We start from the raw sequence: 21,043 nt of genomic DNA on the forward strand, positions 1-21,043 counted from the left end.
TAATTCATGGCGGCAAAAGTGATGTCATGCGCATCTACGTAAATTTATTTCGACCGTCTAATATGAATTCAAGGCACTCCCCAGGATAGGATTCGAAATTCTTTTGAATGTTGTTTTCTGAGTCTAAATTGTTCTTGAAGGATAGTGTTAAAGCTTTCCTCAAGTTCTTTAAGTCCTTTGTAAACAACTTTTTCCAGGATCTTTTCTTTATATGGCAGAGAGATGATTGATCAGTAATTCGGTGATGTCATTTTGACATCTACATATGACCTTTGTTGATTACATCGGCGTATAATGCACTCGTGAAGACAAAATGACATCATAAATTACTTTGGTTTATATTAATATTGGAAGATTAATTGCTACTTAAAGTAGCTTCAAAGAATAGTTCTATATTAATAGTTTCCCAAAAGCGAGCTTATGTTAAGGTTGCAAAATTCTCCTCTTCAGTGTCCCTCTAAATAATTCGATGCTTCTAACAATGATCTCATTTTCCTGATTCTTTCTAAGGTGCCCTGCATGGTGCTTTACTCATTTCGAAATCAAATATTAAGTAGTTTACTGGAAAATACTTTATTTAAAAAGAAGTAAGTCTAAACAAAATTTATTGACTTCAAAACATCATCGTCGAAGGTTTATGGAACCAAATGAAGGCAATAACAGGTGACATTTTTCGTTGGATATGCGAGTGGCGGTCTCCAGGTACTGGCGAAACAGATTACTAAGAATCTCGTGCTCCTATTGCCAACGTATTGTTATTATTTATTCCCTAGAAACGCTTAAAACCAAAACATACCTTTTCAAAAGGTTTACCGAAGTCCGCCATATTTTGCAATTCCAATTCTTTTATAAGGGCTTGGATCTCATAGATAGGAAGGCAAAATGGGGGTGAGTTTGAAGACAGTGACGTTGCAAAGCCAAACAACTCTTTCCCGTAACCCATGGTAGCTAACAGGTACTCATGGCAAAGCTCAAATGTTTCTTCTAACCGCCCGGAACGATGTAAGAGCTTTAGAAGTTCAGCGGGATTTCTGGCCTAAACGATATTTCATAAGTAAGCGAATTATGAAGACCGCGTATTATGACTTGCTTTATAAGATTTCAAGAGCCAAAATGGTATATAAACTCTGAAATTGATCATTTTTTCGCAAATAGCTTTGTGAAGCAATGTGGAATTGGGCTCCTCGTATTTGTCTAGATAAGTTTGCAAAAGTTGCCACGCTATTAAAGCCACATCTTCTCTATTCGCAGGTAAATCTACAAATATGTGAGAAAATTATTCCCCTGTAGTGACTATTTAATTAAATCTTGCCTTGCAAATCATTCTCCGCCAACCAATTCCAGGCAGTCGGGTCCTCGTCTTCGCTTAAAGCCAAACATCTCCAAGTTAAACCCACGAAAGTGGAAATATAGGAGATATTAAAAGTGGTCGCAACCTCTAATGCAGTTTTGAATAATCCGCAACTGTTCAATAAAGTAACAAGTTCAACGGCATCTAAAAAACGTAATTTCCTTGTAAACACAATAATTTTATTTTCTGAAAGATCTAACCTGTAATATTGGTGGCTAAAGAGGAATCGAATCTGGCCAACTTTAGTTTGGCGCTAGAGAATGCGAGTTCCTTTTTAATAACGTCGATATTGACCACTTCCACTTGTTTTTTGATGCGGAATATCTCGCTATCTTTTCTTGATCCGGCTAATGATTCTAGAATAATTTCATCTTCGCCTTCGTCGGGATATGAAGGACGAACTACCCAAGCGTGCTGAAAAATTTTTTAACCATTTATATTTTAAGCAATATGCGCCTCAAAACTTGCCATTTTCTCAATAGAATTTATTTTAAATTATTTAATACCATTCAACATAACATTAGGGAATTTTAAGGTACTGCGAGTACCTAAATATCAAATGATTTTCTTAAATTTGTAAAAAGATCGTGTTTTTGTATAACGACAGTTTCGCTGCCATGCCCCCTGAATCTCGCTCCACCGTGTAGACTTTATTGAACACACAGACACTAAGGTACTTACTTGTGGATCAACTAGCTGCAACATAATCTTGGCTGTCAAAAGACATTTCACTTGTTTCTCCAAACACTCTACATTATCATATTGAGATAACCTAAAGGCCTGTTCATACATTACAGACGCAGCTAATCGGTGGCACAAAGGACCGCGCTTAATTTGATATGCGTAGAGAAAATCGTAGAACACATTGTCCGTAGCATCAGTTGCTCTTGCCCTAGTAAGCAGAATGTTTGTAAACAATTCATCCATATCCCCGTAAGTGAAGCTCAGCAAAACATCAAAATTCCTCTCGTCGAGGAGTGTTTTAACCCAATCTCTTAAACTGTCCTGTTTTCGCTCGATATCCGGGTTGGATTTCAAAGCATAAAAGGCTTCTTCGTAGTGCTTAAGACAAAGATGGTGCTTGAATTTGATGGAATATAAAGTGGCCACGCGGGGGTTGGCTGGATCAGCAATGGTCAGGGCCGTATTGGCCGTTTGAATGGCACAATCGCGAGCGCTGTGTAGTTCGAATAGTTGAATCACCTATAAATACATGTTGCCCAAGAGATGATTCTACCGGTAAGAAATTAAAAACCTTCAAATAGTAAAGAATAAGAGCTTGATTCTGAGAATAATCTTTTATCAATTTTTCCAAAAACGGCTCAGTTATGACTCCTTTGGCAGCGATTTCAAATAAGTTGAGAGCTTTGTAATTTTCCCCACTAGTAAGGAATGAAACGCCCAAAAGAAAGCTACCTAAAAACAGAAGAAAATTGAAAAATAATCTATAATGGGGCAATCAACTAACTTACAGCTGGAAATATTCCAATCACACCAACTGACCAGCAACTTCACGTACTGTTGGAGCCAAACATGCTGGCCACTACTGATTAGCCATTCTGGTAATATCGTATTAGTTCTCAAAGGCCATCTAAATATTATACTCGGAAAATATCCATAAATTGTTCATTTTTATATGTAATTAATTTAATTTATATCTGACAAAAAGGATACAAAACATAGCGTAAACTGCTAACAAAAGGCAACAAACTTAGATGCCAATGGGCCATTGCTTTTTCAGATAAATTAATCTTGGTGAATTGTTTTCGTGCTTCTTGACCCCCAGTTGAACAAGTGAAGAGTTCTAAAAGTGAGTATGTAGATCCTTGCGGACGCACATTAGAGGCGGGAGTTAGTTTTAACGGGGCTAGACGTTGCAAAGTCGATTCCCTGTAACAAATCAAGATTTTAAAATGTATTGATGAAAACTATGAAAATATTTTTTGTTTATATGTATGTACGTAAAAATAAACGTCTTTAAAGCAGGAAAAAACTTACTGAGGTACATTATTTAAGGCAGACAATTTCGTGAGCCACAACATCACAAAGTATGCCTGGGTTAGGTAAATAATTTCTGGTTTACAAACCGAATGTAAGGCCTCAGAAACGTTCGATTTCAATGACTCTCCTTTTTCCAAAATATCGCATAATATGATCAAGTTCCGGCAGATACCAAATCTAAAAATTTACATATAGATGCATTCCACTAAGATTTTTATAGTGAGCACTCTACACTACTTGAAAACAAGCCATATTACTTTCTACAAAACTGCCTCTAAAACTTTGATCACGCACTGTATAAATGAACATCACGTTACCGGTTTTGACATTGCTGTCTCAAAGACGAGGCAACGAATGACACTCCCAAATTACTACTGAAATAATGCAATGCATTTGGATTCGGCTGATTATCTGGACTTGCTGAAGTCGCATCATATCTCAGCAATTCCAGGAGCTTGTGTATCGCCTTATATAAATCTGTGCCTTGACTGAGAATCGAATTTACTTGGTCGCACAGCGTATTATACTAAAATTCAAACAATTGTCATTAGGTTTCAATAATTAACCACGTTTTAAATTATCAGATTCTCGTAAATATAAAGTATTGGATAACCCAAAAATAGCTTTAGGTGCGAGTACCTCGTGTTCCATTTCACTTTGCAGAGACGCCAACAATTTGGCTAAAACTGCATCAGGTTTGACGGACATTCCCACGTCTTTCTCAAAGGCCAACTTGAAACTAGAACTTAACTGTTTTTCAATATAAACAATGGCTTCGAATAAAATTAGCACGTCGTCCAACATATTTTGACCTGGAAGCATGATAAGACTAGTTTAACTAGTTTCCAGTAATATAGAGTAAAGCAAACCTTCTTCTAGCAGGGAAAAATTTATGAATTGGTCCTTATAAATGAATTCACTCAAGGCCATATGCTCTAAAGGCTCCATAGGGCGAATGAATGAACAAGTGGCCTTTTTTAATAAAATCGCCCCGGAGTTTTGGGGCAAAGCCACGAAACCAAGGGGTCTAAGACTGGCTTTGTGGTACTGGATACAACAAGAATAGAATTTCTGCCAACACCTGCGTATATGATTTCTATTAATATTACGTATGATGTGCTCCAAAGCTGTTCAACATGTATTCATTTACATTGATCTCAGATTTCAGGGAAATTTCACAAACTGTTTTGGGACGTGACGTCTACAAAGAATCGTGATTTCTGTGGCCAGGTTGTATGTTATGCGTTTTTGAAGTTATTGATGACCTTGACCTTTAACTTCAGTCCATCCATTGATGAAATACAGCTCATTATTTCAACTTTCCGAAAGAAATTCAGTTATATCCAATTTTTGACCAACTATGAATTAGACTTTGTTTTTTCTAGCAATAACCAAGATCTCTATATAATCATACATGTGATAATACAGCAATTTGGGATACACTGTATATATGTTAATATTAAAATACCATTCAGAATGTTCTAGATATTCGTCAGCTGAAACTTCTTCATTAAAGAAACATGCATGAATGTCACTTTCTATGGCTAAACATATTGCTTGTTTCAAGGCAGCCACGGAAGTCAGATTAATTTCTGTACCCATTAGATTAGACTTTCTATAAATCTAATTATAAAATAAGAAAATTGGTTAAGGTAACATCAACAAATAAAATAAATCAACTCACCCCCAAAGCTTTATTAATTGTATGCAAAGAAAACCCTCCCGGTCGGAATAAATGTTGCAAATAGAACTGTCTGGGATCGCACTCTGAAGCATCTCTCTGTAGCTGAGAATCCTGAATCGGTTCTTTTATAACAGGAGTCCAAGTTCCAGACCGAATATTCGAGATGTAGACAACGCAGTCGTCGTCATTAGTGCGCCAAGCGCCCCAAACGCAATTAGATTGTAGAGAGAAATTTATAAGATCATTCTAGAAAATAAAAAGGTATAAATCACAATTTTGAATAATGGCAAAAACATTTTTTACCTCAACTGAAGATAAAGTGTTAAGAACCTTAACACGTATTTGTTGTGAATTTTCAATAATTTTTAGAATGTAAAACTGACTGGTGTTTACGAAATTTACAAATATCCCCAAATGATCGTGACTTTCATATGGACAATCACTTTTCCTTAACACAGCTGAAAACATTAATATTACATGTATTTATTTTGTATCTATAAGGATATGCTTCATACCTGCCTGAATGCGTTCAGTATTGTAATTGTCGCTCTCAGAAAAAATGTCTATACCAAACACACACTGTCCAGTTTCACATAACCAAAATTTTAAATTCCCATTTCTTGACAAAGTTATTACATGCACCTCAAAATCTATAACATGAATTAATGTGCTCACTATCTGATTTCCATCATTTGCTTTAAACCTGCAATAATATCAAATTCATGACTTAACATACGTTTTTTGACATGTGTACTTACCTAAACTTGTCAGTTAGTCCTGATAAAAATCGAGGCATCAGTGACTCCCCTTTTAATTCTTGGTATATTGCCTGACCGGTTTTAGCTAACCTAATTAATAGCAATTCAGTAGAAGGGTAAGATAAGACAAAAAAAGCCTCATCAGTATCCACATTATAGAAGGATCTGGCCAAGTTAGGGAGTTGATCAACTATATTAATCAAAATAAATTCCTTGATAAATGGTTTAAAACACAGAACTTACTGGATGAGCTAGGATTGTTAAATACATGAAAGCTGCAAGGGTCTCTGGCATCACTGGCATTTGCTTTTGAGAAAATTGAGGCAGCAGCTAAATTTGGGTGAGAACCTATTAATTCATCCTACAAGTTTATCTTATTAAAATACAATGAAATTAAGGGATTATGTTACTAAAAACCTGCTTATGGAACTTTGAAGGATGTGGAAATGATAATTTATGAACACTACAAACAGTGGGGACTAAAATAAATACATTTTCTTCAGTCTCTTGAACAGATATTCCATCAAGAATTGAGCTATCAATAAATCTAATTTTTAATTTGTTTCCTGAGAGGTTTACATCCAGACTCTGCTCAATTAGTTCTAAGTAGTCATTGTTGATTCGCCTGAAAATCGAAAAATGGGAAAAAAAAGTTGGGATTTGTTTTCCAGCCAGATTATTCTTAATTGTTAATATTAGCCTGAACAAATTTATTGTCTATTGGTTAATAAGATACTTTACATTAGTGAATTGGTTATTTTTGATATTAAATGCTTTTGAAATTTTATGTTAAGGACTAAAAATTAAAAACATTTTTTTGGTAGTGAAAATGTAAGTGCAGCGAGGAATTGACATTTCTCAAAAAGATTGCTTGAAACATATTTTTTTTTAATTTGCATAAAATATCCTTCAACTAAATTAGAAAATGTGTGAAGTAGTTTCCCAAACATCCCAAATTAAGACTAATGACATTGACTCTGCAATAAGTAGATACTACTGCACACAAAAATAATGAATGAAAACAGCATAGTTTATGAATCCAACATAAAGTTTACCAATGTATGAAGCGGTTTCTTGTATAATATCGGCTGCTGTTAATATAACAATAACCATCTCCCTTCTCTGTGGCTTTAATGTCTTGCAACGTGCTTTGGGTGCCTCCTATAAGTGAAAGACAAACATGTATGTTGAGTTTTATGATGTTTATTATGATGTATAATAAATGATAATAATAATGATATTGTATAATGAAAACCAGACTCACCAGTGGTCAATGTAATTTCAGTTCCTTTTTCTAATAGGTCCTGGTCTGTTATAACTTCTCGATACCCCAAAGTGAATTCAGTCATGATGAACTTATATTATGAATAATTGAATAATAATAAATTCCAGTTACATTAAAGAAAAACCTTTAACACTTTTTCAAATTGTTTAGAAATGCGAATCTGCAAAACTTCAAGAGAATATACATTAAGGGCGCTAAAAAAAAAATTTTATATTTGCGTTATTTATTTTGAGGACCGGTGACCGGCCTTGGAGGGTGGGTAATTGACAGATGAAAGATGGAGGTTATGAGCGACAAACTCATAGGAAGAAGTTGTCCAAGTCGGCGTGGTAGTGTTTACGCTTTCCGAACTTAGATTATGCTAGGGATGTGGAGTAAATTTACATAACTTGTAAATATGTATATTATGGTACACAATAAACTTATAAACCTTATGACTAAATTTATGATTGTCAAGTATGTTCACCGAGTGATTATGGGGAACCGAAGATTCGTTCTCACCGTGTTGACGAGTAGAGTCGAGAATGCAAGAGGATGCGTCTTTTTCTTTTTTTTTTTTGAGGGACACAACCCCGGGGATAAAAAATTTTGGCGGAAGACAATACTGGTGCTCGTGCAACCAGTCTGTGTGGGGTTTCACTCACCAAAAAACCCCGTGTTGCAAAGGATTTCGAGTTTTGGTGCTCGATTTCCTTGATCGCGCTTTTGTTTTTCTTCTGTGAGCTAGCAGAGTTAAGCAGAACTATCGCCTTTTGTTCTGCTATCGCTCTAGTAGCGTGCTTCGTTTTTTTTTTTTTTTTGGGGGACGCGACCCCGGGGATAAAAAATCTTGGCGGAAGACGATACTGGTGCCCGTGCATCCAGCCTGTGCGGGGTTTCACCCACTAAAAAACCCCGTGTTTCAAAGGATCTTGAGTTTTGGCGCTCGATTTCCTTGATCGCGCTTTTGTTTTTCTTCTGGGAGCTAGCAGAGTTGAGCGGAACTATCGCCTTTTATTCTGCTGTCGCTCTAGGCTTTTCTTGCCTGTTCGAGGAGGCGTTTGGTACCTCTCGTTCCTTTTGACTGATTCACCCCGCCGACATGGGGTTCTTCTGCCCTCTTCTGTCCGTCGGACGCTTCTTTCTTCGTCGGCTTGTAGCGTGCTTCGTTGCGCAACCTTGCCTTTTATACCCTCCTGGCTGAACGTTCTAGAACGTCCCGCCGGAAGTTCTGGAGGCCGTTTTCCCGCCGGCTGTTTAAATCGCCTAGGGAACCGACAGATTGTTCTGGTGCACGTCGAACTGTTATAGGCTGACAGTTGATAGCTTGACGTGCTGCTGGCTCTACTACAAAGTCATGAAACAGACTAGAAAAAATATATTTCTATTTTCTCATAGAATAATTAAGATATTTTAATAAGGTCGGGACAAAGACGTCGCTGAGACGTGATTTGCTAGATGTGCATTTAGATTTAACTTAAAGACGACTTCTGAAATTCTATCTTTAGATATACATTTAGAATCTCCCCACCACGCCACCCTACACTGTATAATCTGCCAGGAATTAATTCATAAATTTTAAAATTTTAACACCATCTATTATATTTATCATTAAGAAAGTTGAATCGATACTTAGTATTGATAATTTTCGTAGTAACGAAAATATAAATTCATTCCTCAACTCTCTCGACATGCGTCATTTGACTGTTAGAGCACGTGACTAAATCTGCGCCAACCGCCATCGGTTCAATCAAGTTCAGCGTCTTCAACGGTCGAAAATAGGTCTGACGTCAGCCTCTATATAAATACCTAACGCGCATTAAAATTTCCCATAATTCCGTTGGTGATCAGTTCGGAAGCTTCATTATTAGCTCTCTGGATAATATCTATATCTAACGGATTTTTTTAAAATTTTGTGGTAATTGTGAAATTAAGATTATACAAAATGGTAAGTATAATTCAAAGTCGAATTACTAGTTTTTATTTGCGTTTTTGAGATATAGTCTGAAAACTTGGCTTGAACAAAGAGAATCAAAGTAGGGGAAGCCGCCATTTAATCTACGCTGCACACACGCCAACGTGCCAACCGGCATTTTGCAAATTTCACCTTTACGTGTGTATTAAAGATGATTTGGACTACTAATAATTCAATTTGCTTATCAATACAGTTAGCTCCAAATTTTAAGTAATGAGACGGTTCTCGGTAAAATGTCCTATTAACGTAGGGCGTGGCATTGCCCACTTCTTGCAAAAATGGAAAAAGTTAAGTTCAGAAGTAGGAAAATTGCCAGACCAAAGATGAAAAAAATGAATTTTTCGCTTTTTTTCCTTCATATTTAACTACATAATTACTTCCCTTTGATATTAATTTTATTATTTTCATCCAATTTTTTGTGTGACGTGTTACAAAAACGGGCAGTAATGCAGACCTTAATAATCCAATATTTGAGAAAAATTATTTTAGAATATTAAATAAACTTCCTTTAAGTTGCAGAATTACAAAACATTTGTTCTTAAATAGCAATTTCTTTTTAATATCTTAATATTTCATGGATTTAAATGTGTGTCAAAAGTCCTGTATTCGATTATTGACATTTATATCTTCTTATAAATCAATTTCTTCTATTCATTGTATTTCCAATTATCACACACCACCTAATATATTTTTTAGGATTAAATAGCATTTAAGCAAGAACAATAAAATTGGTGCTTTTTATAATTGGAAATATAGGATGTTACATGTTAGAATTTTAAAATCAATGCTATGTCCTGTTAGAATTGAAGTTATAAAACTTTGTAAATGGTAATTTGACAATTAATTCATACCAATAAAATAATTGAGTTAAAAAATAAAGTTCACTGAAAACTTATTTTTCAATGACTATTTAACACACATCATTTTTTTATGTAGCGTGAATGTATCTCAGTTCATGTTGGCCAAGCTGGAGTTCAGATTGGTAATGCTTGCTGGGAGCTCTATTGTCTGGAACATGGCATCCAACCTGATGGTCAAATGCCTTCTGACAAAACTGTAGGCGGCAACGACGACAGCTTCAACACTTTCTTCAGCGAGACTGGTGCCGGCAAACATGTCCCAAGGGCAGTGTTTGTGGACTTAGAACCCACTGTAGTAGATGAAGTGAGAACTGGCACCTACAGACAGTTGTTCCATCCAGGTAAAGTGCTTATAATAATAATTTTTTTAATTCAGTTTTAAGTGTAACATGAGTTGGTTTTAGAGGGCTTTCTATTTAAAATCACCCTAAATATCTCTTGATTCTGTGAAAAGTTTTATTTGAGAAAAATAAATGTAAAATGAATATCAACATAATTGTAAAATGCGTAAATTACTCGTAATTCAGTTGAACCAAAAAATGTGAATTTGGTTGATATGTTCACAGATTAGACAGGAAAACCTGTTGCTACAAAATAATTTTTTTAATACAATTGATTTATAAAAATTAATAACTAGTTTGTAAAATGTTAATATTGTGCTCTCTTGCAGTAATAAATTCCATTTTCTATATATTAACTTTTGAGATTATCGTGTCAACTAGTTAACTGTATTATTTAGTTTCTAAATAGCAAAATATAAAGCTTTTTATGTTTTGGTCATGATGCAAGTCTTGGGAAGTTTTGTCTCCTATCAAGCAAAATGAAAAATTATTACTTTTCAAGTCTCAAAGTTAATATTAAAATTGGAATAAATTTGATCTAATTTAGCTAGTGTGTAAAGTATTAAAAAATCATCAGCGGATACGAAGATGTTTTTTTTTTTTCAGAACAACTCATTACTGGAAAGGAGGATGCTGCGAACAATTACGCCCGCGGCCACTACACTATCGGTAAAGAAATCGTCGACTTGGTTTTGGACAGAATTAGGAAATTGGCCGACCAATGTACTGGATTACAAGGCTTCTTGATCTTTCATTCGTTTGGTGGTGGTACTGGGTCCGGTTTCACTTCTTTGTTGATGGAACGTCTGTCTGTCGACTACGGCAAGAAATCTAAACTCGAATTCGCCATCTATCCAGCTCCTCAAGTATCGACCGCTGTAGTAGAACCCTACAACTCGATATTGACCACTCACACCACTTTGGAACACTCCGATTGTGCGTTTATGGTTGATAATGAGGCCATCTATGATATATGTCGCAGAAATTTGGATATTGAACGCCCCACTTACACAAACCTGAATAGACTGATTGGTCAAATCGTGTCTTCCATCACCGCCTCTTTGAGGTTTGACGGAGCATTGAACGTAGATTTGACTGAATTTCAGACTAATTTGGTGCCATACCCCCGTATTCACTTCCCACTGGTCACATACGCTCCGGTTATTTCCGCAGAAAAGGCTTACCACGAACAACTTTCCGTCGCCGAAATTACCAACGCTTGCTTCGAGCCTGCTAATCAAATGGTGAAATGCGACCCTCGTCATGGTAAATACATGGCCTGTTGCATGTTATACAGAGGTGATGTCGTTCCCAAAGACGTGAATGCCGCTATTGCCACAATAAAAACCAAGAGGACCATTCAGTTCGTCGATTGGTGTCCTACTGGATTCAAGGTAGGCATCAACTACCAACCACCAACTGTTGTGCCTGGAGGTGATTTGGCAAAAGTACAGCGTGCAGTTTGCATGTTGTCCAACACAACTGCAATCGCCGAAGCTTGGGCTAGGTTGGATCATAAATTTGACCTGATGTACGCCAAACGTGCATTCGTTCACTGGTATGTAGGCGAAGGTATGGAAGAAGGAGAGTTCTCCGAGGCTCGTGAAGATTTGGCCGCTTTGGAGAAGGATTACGAAGAAGTTGGAATGGACTCCGGAGAAGGAGAAGGCGAAGGTGCCGAGGAATATTAAGTTCGAAAGTAGACAGAAGAAACATATTTATTAGTCTTCCATGTTTTGAACTAAAAGTTTATTACATTTTTGTACTGTATTAAATTTATGTCTTCTGTGCAAGAAATACGTTTTTTATTTATTCATATCACCTCCAGTCATATGCTACGATTCACGAGTTTTTCCGAACAGATCATTTTGCTACAAATATTAAAAAACCCTAAATGTTCTTACTTTCTTTATTTGCGTTATAATCTATTACTAAATATATTGCAGGGATCTGAATAGAATATTTTCCTCTTTCGTGATATTCTGTGTAGCTAACGGGAAATTCATTTTTTACCTGATAATATAAAAATAATGTTTTCAAGAAATAAATCGATCTATCCTACGTGTCTTGCGTCTAACCTAAGGTAGACCTTTATGTTTGGTTAACCGCAGACCCCCACCCCCCGTTAGAGGTTCATACAGTCAGGCAACCACGTCCTCACATTAATGTCATCGGTCTAGGGATGTGCAATATTCCATAAAGTATAAATTACCGTATATCGATAAAAGTAGTTCTGTATAGTATATGACACTTTAACCTAAAATACAGTAAAGATTTGTCAAAACCGAATAATGAATATATTGTTAAAACGCGTCCTCCTTTTAAATGCATTATAATGCAGATAATATAGAGAGAATGCACTAATTTCATATTGTATTTATATCTTGACGTTGTTGGCCTCGATACCCAATAATGTTGGATTTGATTTGACTTCATTAATCCAATAAGTAAAACAAGAAAATAACATACCAATTTACGATATTAAAGGCCTATTAATACCAATCGCTAGTCGAATTCACCTGAGCCCTCAATTTTAAAAGGATCAATATTTAGAAAATTATTTTAGTTAGTAAATTGTAATAAAAGTCAATGTAATATATCGATATGAAGTATCGAATATTGGACCAAAACGTATCGATATATCAAAATTTCATAGCGTATCGAACATCCCTACTTGCTCGATCGACGCCATTATTGTTGTATTCCGTTTGACTTGGAGCTGATTTCGCGTTTTGTGTTGTTGACGAAATAGAGTTTTAAAGGAAAACTTTCGTTGAGTTTTCTGCTGTTTTGTGGGAAACTGGGAATACAAATTTTGCGGTAGAGATCCAGGTTTAGAAAAGGAAATCAGGTGTGTATCTATAACCGCCTCATTTTTACGAATTCATGAACCTAATCAAGATGGTGATGAGAATTTTGGGAATTCCTAAGTGGTACGCTCCAATTATTTTTGAGAGCGACTGTGAGGATTTTCTAGCGTCCATTGAGTTAGTGAGGAAATTTTTGCGTCCACCCTCTATTATTTGGGAACATAGAAAGCTGCTAATAAGAGTCAAACAGCACTAGATAAAAATGTTAAAGAAAAATAACTGTTGCGGCTACCAAAAGGCTACCAATTTTTATATCAGTAATGATGTAAAAATTTACCTCAAATTACAAATCTTGTCTCAATGCTACCCTCCCTTATGTGATTACTGTTTTGATAACATTATCCTGTGGAGAACATTCCAAACCTCCATAGTATAGAATCAGGACCCCAAGCCAGTTTAATAATACAAAATTTAACCAAACTTTCAAGGTTATTGAACAACTGAGTTTCTCATGATTTAAAATGTCTTAAACATAGTTGAAACTAGATTTTTAATTTCCGAACCCTATAAGACATGTTTTGTAACAAGCACTATAAGAGGTCATTTAGTGAAAGACCAAAGGAGTACAGTAACAGCATAGTAGGAAGAACAATGATAAAATACAACACTACATATCAAAAGCAAAGCATTTTTTTAAATTCAGTTTATAGATTTGATGATTTTGTGCTCTTCTTAATTTTGCTATGTATGAATAGTTGTTTTGTTTTCTTGCAGCCCTTCTTGTGATCCTGTGTATATTGAATATTCTTTAGGTCATTTTTTCGGGTTTTTTTCTCAAAGGTCTTCCTTGTTTACTTTTTAGCTACAATGAGTTTGTGCTCCATCCAGTTGGACCCAACAGGGGCAATAATCTTTTACAGTTAGATTTTCTAACAATTGTTTATCATGAAGCACTAGGATTTCGAAGTATTTTGTGGAATTTAACGCTTCGTCGTAAATCACCAAACTTATTTTTATGTCCCCAACACATCCTTAGGACTTTCTTGTTTAAGCTTTTTTTGAACTTCTAATTGAGGTATTTACTGTGAATGATAAAATGCAATCTCATATACATGGTAGTTGTTTTATAAAAAATTTATCTTTATATAAATGTTAAAATGTTTTCAAATCCTGTATAAAAATGGCGCGTCAATGGGAACCCCGAACTTTTAGGATGTGCACTATATTTTCCGCTCCTGTGAATAAGTCATTTTGTGTTTTATCTACAAAGTGTTATAGCATAATGTGTGTAAGTGAACTACATTAACGATTTTCGCATGTTACGGTGAGACATACCGTTACCCAAACTTCGGTTCCTGTAGGACATTTCAGGCATCTAATGCGTAAGTTCGTCATGATTTGTCACCCACTTGCAGGAAAAACTGAGCGGAGGTCTTACGCGTTTGGCGCCGACACGCTCCATTTTGTTTTTTTAGTTCTGTATTGTTTTTAACAATTTCGACTTTCAGGCGAAACAAGATGCCGGGTTTTAGCAGCGCGGGCACGTTCAAAATCTTTATCGGAAACCTCGCCGAGAAAACCAGCGTATCGGAACTTCGGCCCCTCTTTGAGAAATTCGGCAAAGTCGTCGAATGCGATGTCGTCAAGAATTACGGTTTCGTCCATATGGAAAACGAATCGGAGGGCCGCGAGGCGATCCAGCAACTTAACGGGCAAATGTTGAATGGTCAATCGATGAAGTGTGAGGCCGCCAAAAGCCGCAAAGCGCCCCAAACTCCCACTACGAAGATTTTCGTTGGTAATCTGACGGATAACACTAAAGCACCTCAAATACGGGAATTGTTTAAAAAGTTCGGAACTGTTGTTGAATGCGACATCGTTCGCAATTATGGGTTCGTACACCTCGAGTCCTCGGGAGACGTTAACGAATCGATTAAAGACCTAAATGGTCAAATGGTAGATGGACAACCCATGAAAGTACAAATTTCTACCAGCCGGGTTCGACAGCGCCCCGGAATGGGAGATCCTGAACAATGTTATCGTTGCGGACGTGGCGGACACTGGTCGAAGGAGTGTCCCAAGGGAATGGGACCCGACAGGTTTCGCGAACGTATGTTCGGTCGCGACCCTTATCCACCACCACCGCCGCCACCGTTTCTACGCGATCGGATGATGGGACGTTTTGAGGTAAATCGCGATTTTCTTTACTTAACTCATATGGATAACCTACACTTGGTTCATACAGCTTTGGTTGCTATATTCTTCGGCTGTAAAAAGTTAGCCTGCAGAAAGCTACAAATATTAATTCATAATAATATCTCTCTTTGCCTCTTAACTTAAGGTTTTTAAATTATGTTAAACTGGGATGCATTACCTACGCATAAACTTTAATGTTGGATATACATAATGTGGTTCCCAATTTGTTTTTAAATTCAAAGTAAGTTTTGCTCATTTCAAATGATCTTATTATGGTTAATTCTAGTAACTTTCAATAAAGTTTGGTACTCTCCGTATTTGTATTTAATGAGCAAATATCATTAATGAAATCTTTGGCACGTGCATTCTCAAGATTGGAATATTTCAGTTTTTCATTTCTTTGTTGATCACCTTTGATAATCTGTGTTAGTTATTTTTTAAAAGAAAATTTAGCAGATCTACGTGCATAAATAACTGCAGAAGAAACTTTGTGGGTGAGTTTTAATTTTAATGTAATTGATTTCTTACCTTCAAATAGTAATTCTTCAAACTCGCTTCGATGGGTATTTTGTATATTATTGATATGTTATTTATTTTCAGTTAAATTGGGCAATTTAAAGTTTGTGGGACAACTAATAGTAACGCAACTATGCATTGACTTAAGTATGGTGACACTCTAGAGTATCTTAATTCACATTAACGCAGTAATGTCAATGACAAAAACAATTATTGGTCTGCTTTGATAATCGAAAGTAATTCCTTTCAGAAACGAAATTATTTCTTTGCTGCTAGGATGTATGTTGCCAAAGTTTTGGAGTTTTTTTACCTCGTTTATCAATAGGGCCTAAAGAGATGCAGTATTGCAGGATTAGTCTTGGAAGGCAATTTGGTGCATTACTGTATCGGACCTATAACATTGACTGCACATCGTAAGGTATAAATTTCTGATTTAGGACGCTTATGATGCCTACTATGACAGACGATTCCCGGAAGATTCACGTGATCTGTACGAACGCCGTTACTCGAGCATTCCCTCGCGTAGCGAAATGGCATTCCGAAGCAGCCGGGACTTTTTGCCACCCCCGTTGCCGCCAAGACGTGAGCCATTGCCGCCAATTCCATCAATTGGACTAAGAGGTTCCTCATCAGCTGGTTTAAGTTCCAGACTGAGTGATTCCAGTTATTCGAGAAGCGCTAGCGAGTATGCCATGTTTAGCAGACGTTCGCCGCCTCCTCCCAGTTCATTGAGCAGCTCGAGAATGAGCCGCATGTATGAGGACTTTAGTCGGGATACTTTCGATGACAGAAGGTAACTTTCTTTTTCGTGGATTTATGATAAACTGTATGCGAATTTACTTGAGCAGAAAAATGTTCTGTAGGCTTCAATGAAAGCATAATTTTCAATTACCACTAATGCAATTGAGTTACTTTTGTGATTTTTATCCATACAGTGTACCTAAAAATATTTAGTAAATTTGAAGATCATAGTGTTCTAGAGTGTCAAAGGTTCTGAAATGGAAGAGGTACGTTTTAAATCTAAATTCTCAAACATATTCAACTGATAATTTCTTATATACAAATGATATTTTCAAAATTATATATGGAAATGGAGTGTGTAATGATGGAGTAGTTTTATTTAAAAAAATATTGTATTTCTTTATATTTTATATTTTATTTTTTTAGGCCTACTATGCGTGGAGCATCCCCTCCTAGGAGATATGCACCCTATTAAAGCATTAACGCACGTCTTCATGACAGAAAATAAATTGAGAATTTTTTTGTTTTAATCTTTCTCTACAATTTGTAACTAATGGTTGTAGCTGACGAGAATTTGAATTATGCAATTTTTTCAAATGTGGGCAAAAATCTTAAATAATAATTAACATTAGTTTAAAATTTGTGACCAATTCTTTAATGTGTGTCGAATTCGCTCGGTATCGTCATGTGTAGGATCTAATAAACTGAATATATACTTCAACTATATATAGATTTTGTAATTATTTTCAGGTACCTATTAAAAATAAATTGAGATTCAAAAACTGAACGAGGAAACGAATGGACAAATCACTACAGTATTTGTTTTGGTTTTTTGTGTGGTTACACGTTGTCGAGTTATCGCAATACCGTTTACAAACGTTGAGTCAGTGTGTTGTTAGGGATAGGTACTGAGTGGTCATAATTAAAAAACTGTAAGCACGTTTTCTATTTTACCATTACAAAGTCCGGATCGAAAACAAAAAAATATGTAAATATTTTTTAAGTCTGCTAATTTTTTACGAGGGTGTGAGGTAAGTTGTGAGCTACTACGAATAGGTGAGTATATTTGTGTTGTCTAATCATACAAAACTTTATACGAAATTTTTATTTTTTACATAATTTACAATAAGAATCATTAGGCATCTATAATAGTAAACTAATAGAAATCGGCTAGGTAAAATTTATTAAAATTAGACAAAAAATGTAGGTAATTAAAACATCGGGTAACTCCTTATATATTTACATTTTAGAAAAGGGGCATTACCTAATTTGTTAACTCGTATTGACAATAAAAGTCGTCCAGACTATGACATAGAAAAATAAAAACTAATGGCACTCCTTACGATTAAAATTTTAGTCAATTAAGTATAACCATAAATGGTTTTCACAAAAAAAAACAAACAGTTAATTTATAATGTGAATAAATCAGTTCCTCAGTTAACACATGTCATGTTTTGCAAAAAAGTTCTTACTGTTCCCAAAAAAGGTTAGTAATGAGTAGATACTTTGAGACAGGGAATTTTATCTGGAAATAAATACCTACAGAACTATTAATAAGTATAGCGCAAAAATATCATCAAACGGTTAGTAATATCATTTTAAATCACCTAATTCCTATTAAATGTTGCAAATTATAACAGTTCCGTATATGGTAAGAAATAAAAAAATTAAATATATTCAATTATCGACATTTTATAAATATGTATTGAGAGTTTTAAATATTATTTTGGTTTAACAAACGATATTAAGAAAAATATATGTTTTTTGCTATTCAACACTGTATTGTGCTCTTTAATATTTTTATTAACTGCTTTAATTATATTGCTTTCCAAAGAAAATTTAATGTTTAATAAACTTCTATCGCAATTATACTGTGTTCGTTAAAAATTCGATTATGTCTAATACTTCACGAAACGCTTTCAATAAAAATAAGTTCAAATTAGCAATAATAACTTAATAGTTAACTGCAATTTCTAGGCAATTTTTTAAAATAAAAATTACAGCGTAATCACCGATTATCGACCATAACATACAATTTTTTTCCCTTTCATTTAATTATAAGGAACCTCTCAATTATTATAACAATCATGTTCGTGTAAAAACATTACCAAATTGCAATAAATGGTGGCCATAACTTCAAGTTGACCCAGTATTTTGAAACTCTTCCTAAAACATCATCTAGCCCATAGCTCTCATATCATTATTCAATGCATGTTAAAATATTTGTTTTGCTTCATGAGAGAATAAATACTCATCGAAGACCTTAAGGACTGAGGAGCTTGATTAAAGAAAAATTTGTTGCCATTGAAGCTTAAAATTAGAATCACAATAAATAGTAGGTATAATTTTAAAAGCTGCTGTCCCATCCTGAAAGATCGTCGGGTGGTAAACCGCCTTCATCGGGAGGATAGGGATCGAAATTGGAGGAATCCGTCACGCTCCTAATTTTCGGTAGAATAGGCGGGGTCAGTGTTCTGTTTACCAGGCCTTCCCAATTGAAGCCATCAAACCACCTGCAAATATCAGAAAACAATGTGAATGGTAGGAGTTTTGGTACAAAAGGTGCAGATGATATCTATGTCCCAAAAAGTTGCACTTACTTATGCTTTTGAATGTCACTAATGCCCCCTTTTTGATAACCTAAACGTTCTGCAGGATTGTCCCTGCACAGTTTTTTTATCAGAGCAGTAGCGTTCCTTGTAATATTTTTGGGAAAATCTATGGCATCAATTCCCTGCAAATAAAAACAGGTGTAAATAATTAAGAAGATATGCATTTTATTTATAGTACATGGTACAAAGTGGGGATTGGGTGGTTGTAAAATTGTTCATTTGTACCACTCACTGCAATCAACCCTAATATCTCTCGTGTAGATGGTGGTTAAAAACTATGAGAGAAGGAACTGTACGATTATATTGTCGATCATATCTATCAGTGCTAGTAATTTTAATATTTTAATGAATTCGGATACTCAGAATTATTTATTTTCTTTGTGGTAATCATTTGTATGTTACTACGAAGGTTTGTCACCCAAATTGCATTTGTTTTGTTCGTTATCCTAGTTTTGCTCCTGTGAGGATTTGGCTGAACGACATGAGAACACCGAAGTACGTTAGAAACCTTATGATTGTGTTAGATCGAGAATACTTCAAGGTCATCAATTTTGCTGCTACTTATTACCACCCTAACACAATTTCCGAAAATTTTAATTACATTAAAATTATAAATAACGCAATAATGATTTTGAATTCAAATCAAAATAAAGAATTTTGACGTTATGGCAAAACAAACGAAAGAAATAGCGGCAAAATTTCCAATGTTATCATCCTGCCTGCCTTCGAGTCGTACAAACTGGCAACCAGAGACAAGGATAGATACATGAACGATGAATCTTGTATTACATATATTGACGTCCTTTTCTCGCTTTCGTTTGGATATTTTCATTCTCTGTCGTACATATGGCGACCCATTGACCTTTAAGGTTATCCATTAAATAGGATATCCTCTTTAAGCGACGCTAAAACGCTTCACATTAGAATGTGGGAAATGCGGATATAACTGGTTTTTGGTGGCGCCACCTCTTTACCCTTTAATTCTCGGTTTCTGCGGAATGTCTGCAAAGCAGATATAACCGGTTTTTTAAAGGGACGCAAGCATGTAATTTTAAGGGGAGTTTTAAAACGGTTTTTAATTATTTTCGAGATCTAAAAATTTTTTTTCTCCTTTTTCGATTATACATGCAATGTTAAGTACATATATATTCCATAAAGAATGTTCCTTATCCACTTGGATATCAAAATTATAGTAACAAATAAAAGTTAGCTTATTATTCTGCTATCAGGATTTTTAATTATAAAATTTTTTATATACATTCTTATAGCACTGAAGAGCATGATGATATAATTTGCCTATACGGTTACTTCATTATGATCACTAATCACTTACCTTTAAAATTACATTATAAGTCTTCATAGGGTCGCTACCGTTGAAGGGGGGTGTACCAGTGAGTAATTCAAACATGAGTACCCCGAGTGACCAATAATCAGCACTGATATCATGACCCTTGTTCAAAATTACTTCGGGAGCTACATATTCAGGTGTACCACAGAAGGTCCAGGTCTTACGGCCAGCGTGTAACTTTTTCGCAAACCCAAAGTCCACCAGTTTTACATATCTGAAGTAGAAATACTGCCGTTAAGTTAAATGTATTGGAGTAATAAGTTATCTTACCCTTTTGCATCCAACAACAAGTTTTCGGGCTTTAAATCTCTGTAGATGATGTTCCTAGAGTGTAGGTAATCGAAGGCTTGTACAACACAAGCAGTATAGAATCTTGTGGTGGTGTCGTCAAAATATCCCTTGTCCCGCAAAACGGTCCAGAGTTCTCCACCCAAACAACTTTCCATAAGCATGTAAAGGTATTTTGCGTCCTAATAAGAAAAATAACTTTAAATTAGTTCGTATTAGTTTTCAGTCAAGAAGTTTAGATATTAGTATTCCCATTTTAAATGTAACAAGGTTGAAAAAAATGAATGCTGACATTATT

At 35.4% G+C, this 21,043-nt stretch overlaps 4 protein-coding genes across 9 annotated transcripts in view; 2 read left to right on the forward strand and 2 right to left on the reverse strand.

Annotated features, from left to right (window-relative positions):
* Positions 1–557: 557 nt before the first annotated feature.
* Nup160 (nuclear pore complex protein Nup160) lies at positions 558–7,388 on the reverse strand. Its single transcript, XM_066303130.1, has 22 exons — positions 7,059–7,388; positions 6,850–6,955; positions 6,212–6,419; positions 6,038–6,155; positions 5,795–5,984; positions 5,552–5,739; positions 5,340–5,494; positions 5,037–5,282; positions 4,821–4,975; positions 4,222–4,433; positions 3,992–4,164; positions 3,670–3,878; positions 3,350–3,529; positions 3,026–3,241; positions 2,824–2,942; positions 2,607–2,767; positions 2,033–2,554; positions 1,552–1,765; positions 1,313–1,495; positions 1,091–1,257; positions 797–1,036; positions 558–738 (listed from the first exon to the last, which is right to left on the reverse strand). The coding sequence occupies exons 1-22, from the start codon at positions 7,141–7,143 to the stop codon at positions 622–624; spliced, it is 4,164 nt and encodes a 1,387-aa protein (XP_066159227.1). The 5' UTR covers positions 7,144–7,388; the 3' UTR covers positions 558–621.
* A 1,465-nt stretch (positions 7,389–8,853) lies between these two features.
* Positions 8,854–12,031, forward strand: LOC136350839 (tubulin alpha-1 chain-like). The gene is made up of 3 exons (XM_066302930.1): positions 8,854–9,006; positions 9,970–10,234; positions 10,841–12,031. Exons 1-3 carry the CDS (start codon positions 9,004–9,006, stop codon positions 11,923–11,925), a joined length of 1,353 nt encoding a protein of 450 aa, XP_066159027.1. The 5' UTR covers positions 8,854–9,003; the 3' UTR covers positions 11,926–12,031.
* Positions 12,032–12,899: 868 nt separating this feature from the next.
* Positions 12,900–17,223, forward strand: lark (RNA-binding protein lark). The gene is made up of 4 exons (XM_066281853.1): positions 12,900–13,085; positions 14,553–15,231; positions 16,194–16,549; positions 16,924–17,223. The coding sequence occupies exons 2-4, from the start codon at positions 14,563–14,565 to the stop codon at positions 16,970–16,972; spliced, it is 1,074 nt and encodes a 357-aa protein (XP_066137950.1). The 5' UTR covers positions 12,900–13,085; positions 14,553–14,562; the 3' UTR covers positions 16,973–17,223.
* Positions 17,224–17,587: 364 nt separating this feature from the next.
* The window catches only part of for (cGMP-dependent protein kinase for), a 132,049-nt gene continuing 128,593 nt past the window's right edge, over positions 17,588–21,043 (reverse strand). For all 6 annotated transcript variants that reach the window (XM_066281809.1, XM_066281811.1, XM_066281810.1 and 3 more), the window contains 4 exons: positions 20,728–20,927; positions 20,443–20,671; positions 19,098–19,231; positions 17,588–19,010 (listed from right to left, as the gene is read on the reverse strand). In XM_066281809.1, the coding sequence (XP_066137906.1) occupies positions 18,845–19,010; positions 19,098–19,231; positions 20,443–20,671; positions 20,728–20,927 (729 nt within the window). In that variant the 3' untranslated portion in view covers positions 17,588–18,844. The remainder of the gene's footprint in view (positions 19,011–19,097; positions 19,232–20,442; positions 20,672–20,727; positions 20,928–21,043) is intronic.

Source organism: Euwallacea fornicatus, chromosome 4 (assembly GCF_040115645.1).
Source record: "Euwallacea fornicatus isolate EFF26 chromosome 4, ASM4011564v1, whole genome shotgun sequence".
NCBI lineage: Eukaryota > Metazoa > Arthropoda > Insecta > Coleoptera > Curculionidae > Euwallacea > Euwallacea fornicatus.

Coding starts and splice junctions, on each gene's coding strand:
- Nup160 (XM_066303130.1), bottom strand. CDS start 7,143: ATGACTGAATTCACTTTGGGGTATCGAGAAGTTATAACAGACCAGGAC. Junction 4,434..4,820: donor TATCTAGAACATTCTGAATG/GTATTTTAATAT, acceptor TCATATACGCAG/GTGTTGGCAGAAATTCTATT. Junction 739..796: donor TCGGTAAACCTTTTGAAAAG/GTATGTTTTGGT, acceptor CGTTGGCAATAG/GAGCACGAGATTCTTAGTAA.
- LOC136350839 (XM_066302930.1), top strand. Junction 10,235..10,840: donor CAGACAGTTGTTCCATCCAG/GTAAAGTGCTTA, acceptor TTTTTTTTTCAG/AACAACTCATTACTGGAAAG.
- lark (XM_066281853.1), top strand. CDS start 14,563: ATGCCGGGTTTTAGCAGCGCGGGCACGTTCAAAATCTTTATCGGAAAC. Junction 15,232..16,193: donor GGATGATGGGACGTTTTGAG/GTAAATCGCGAT, acceptor TTTCTGATTTAG/GACGCTTATGATGCCTACTA. Junction 16,550..16,923: donor GATACTTTCGATGACAGAAG/GTAACTTTCTTT, acceptor TTATTTTTTTAG/GCCTACTATGCGTGGAGCAT.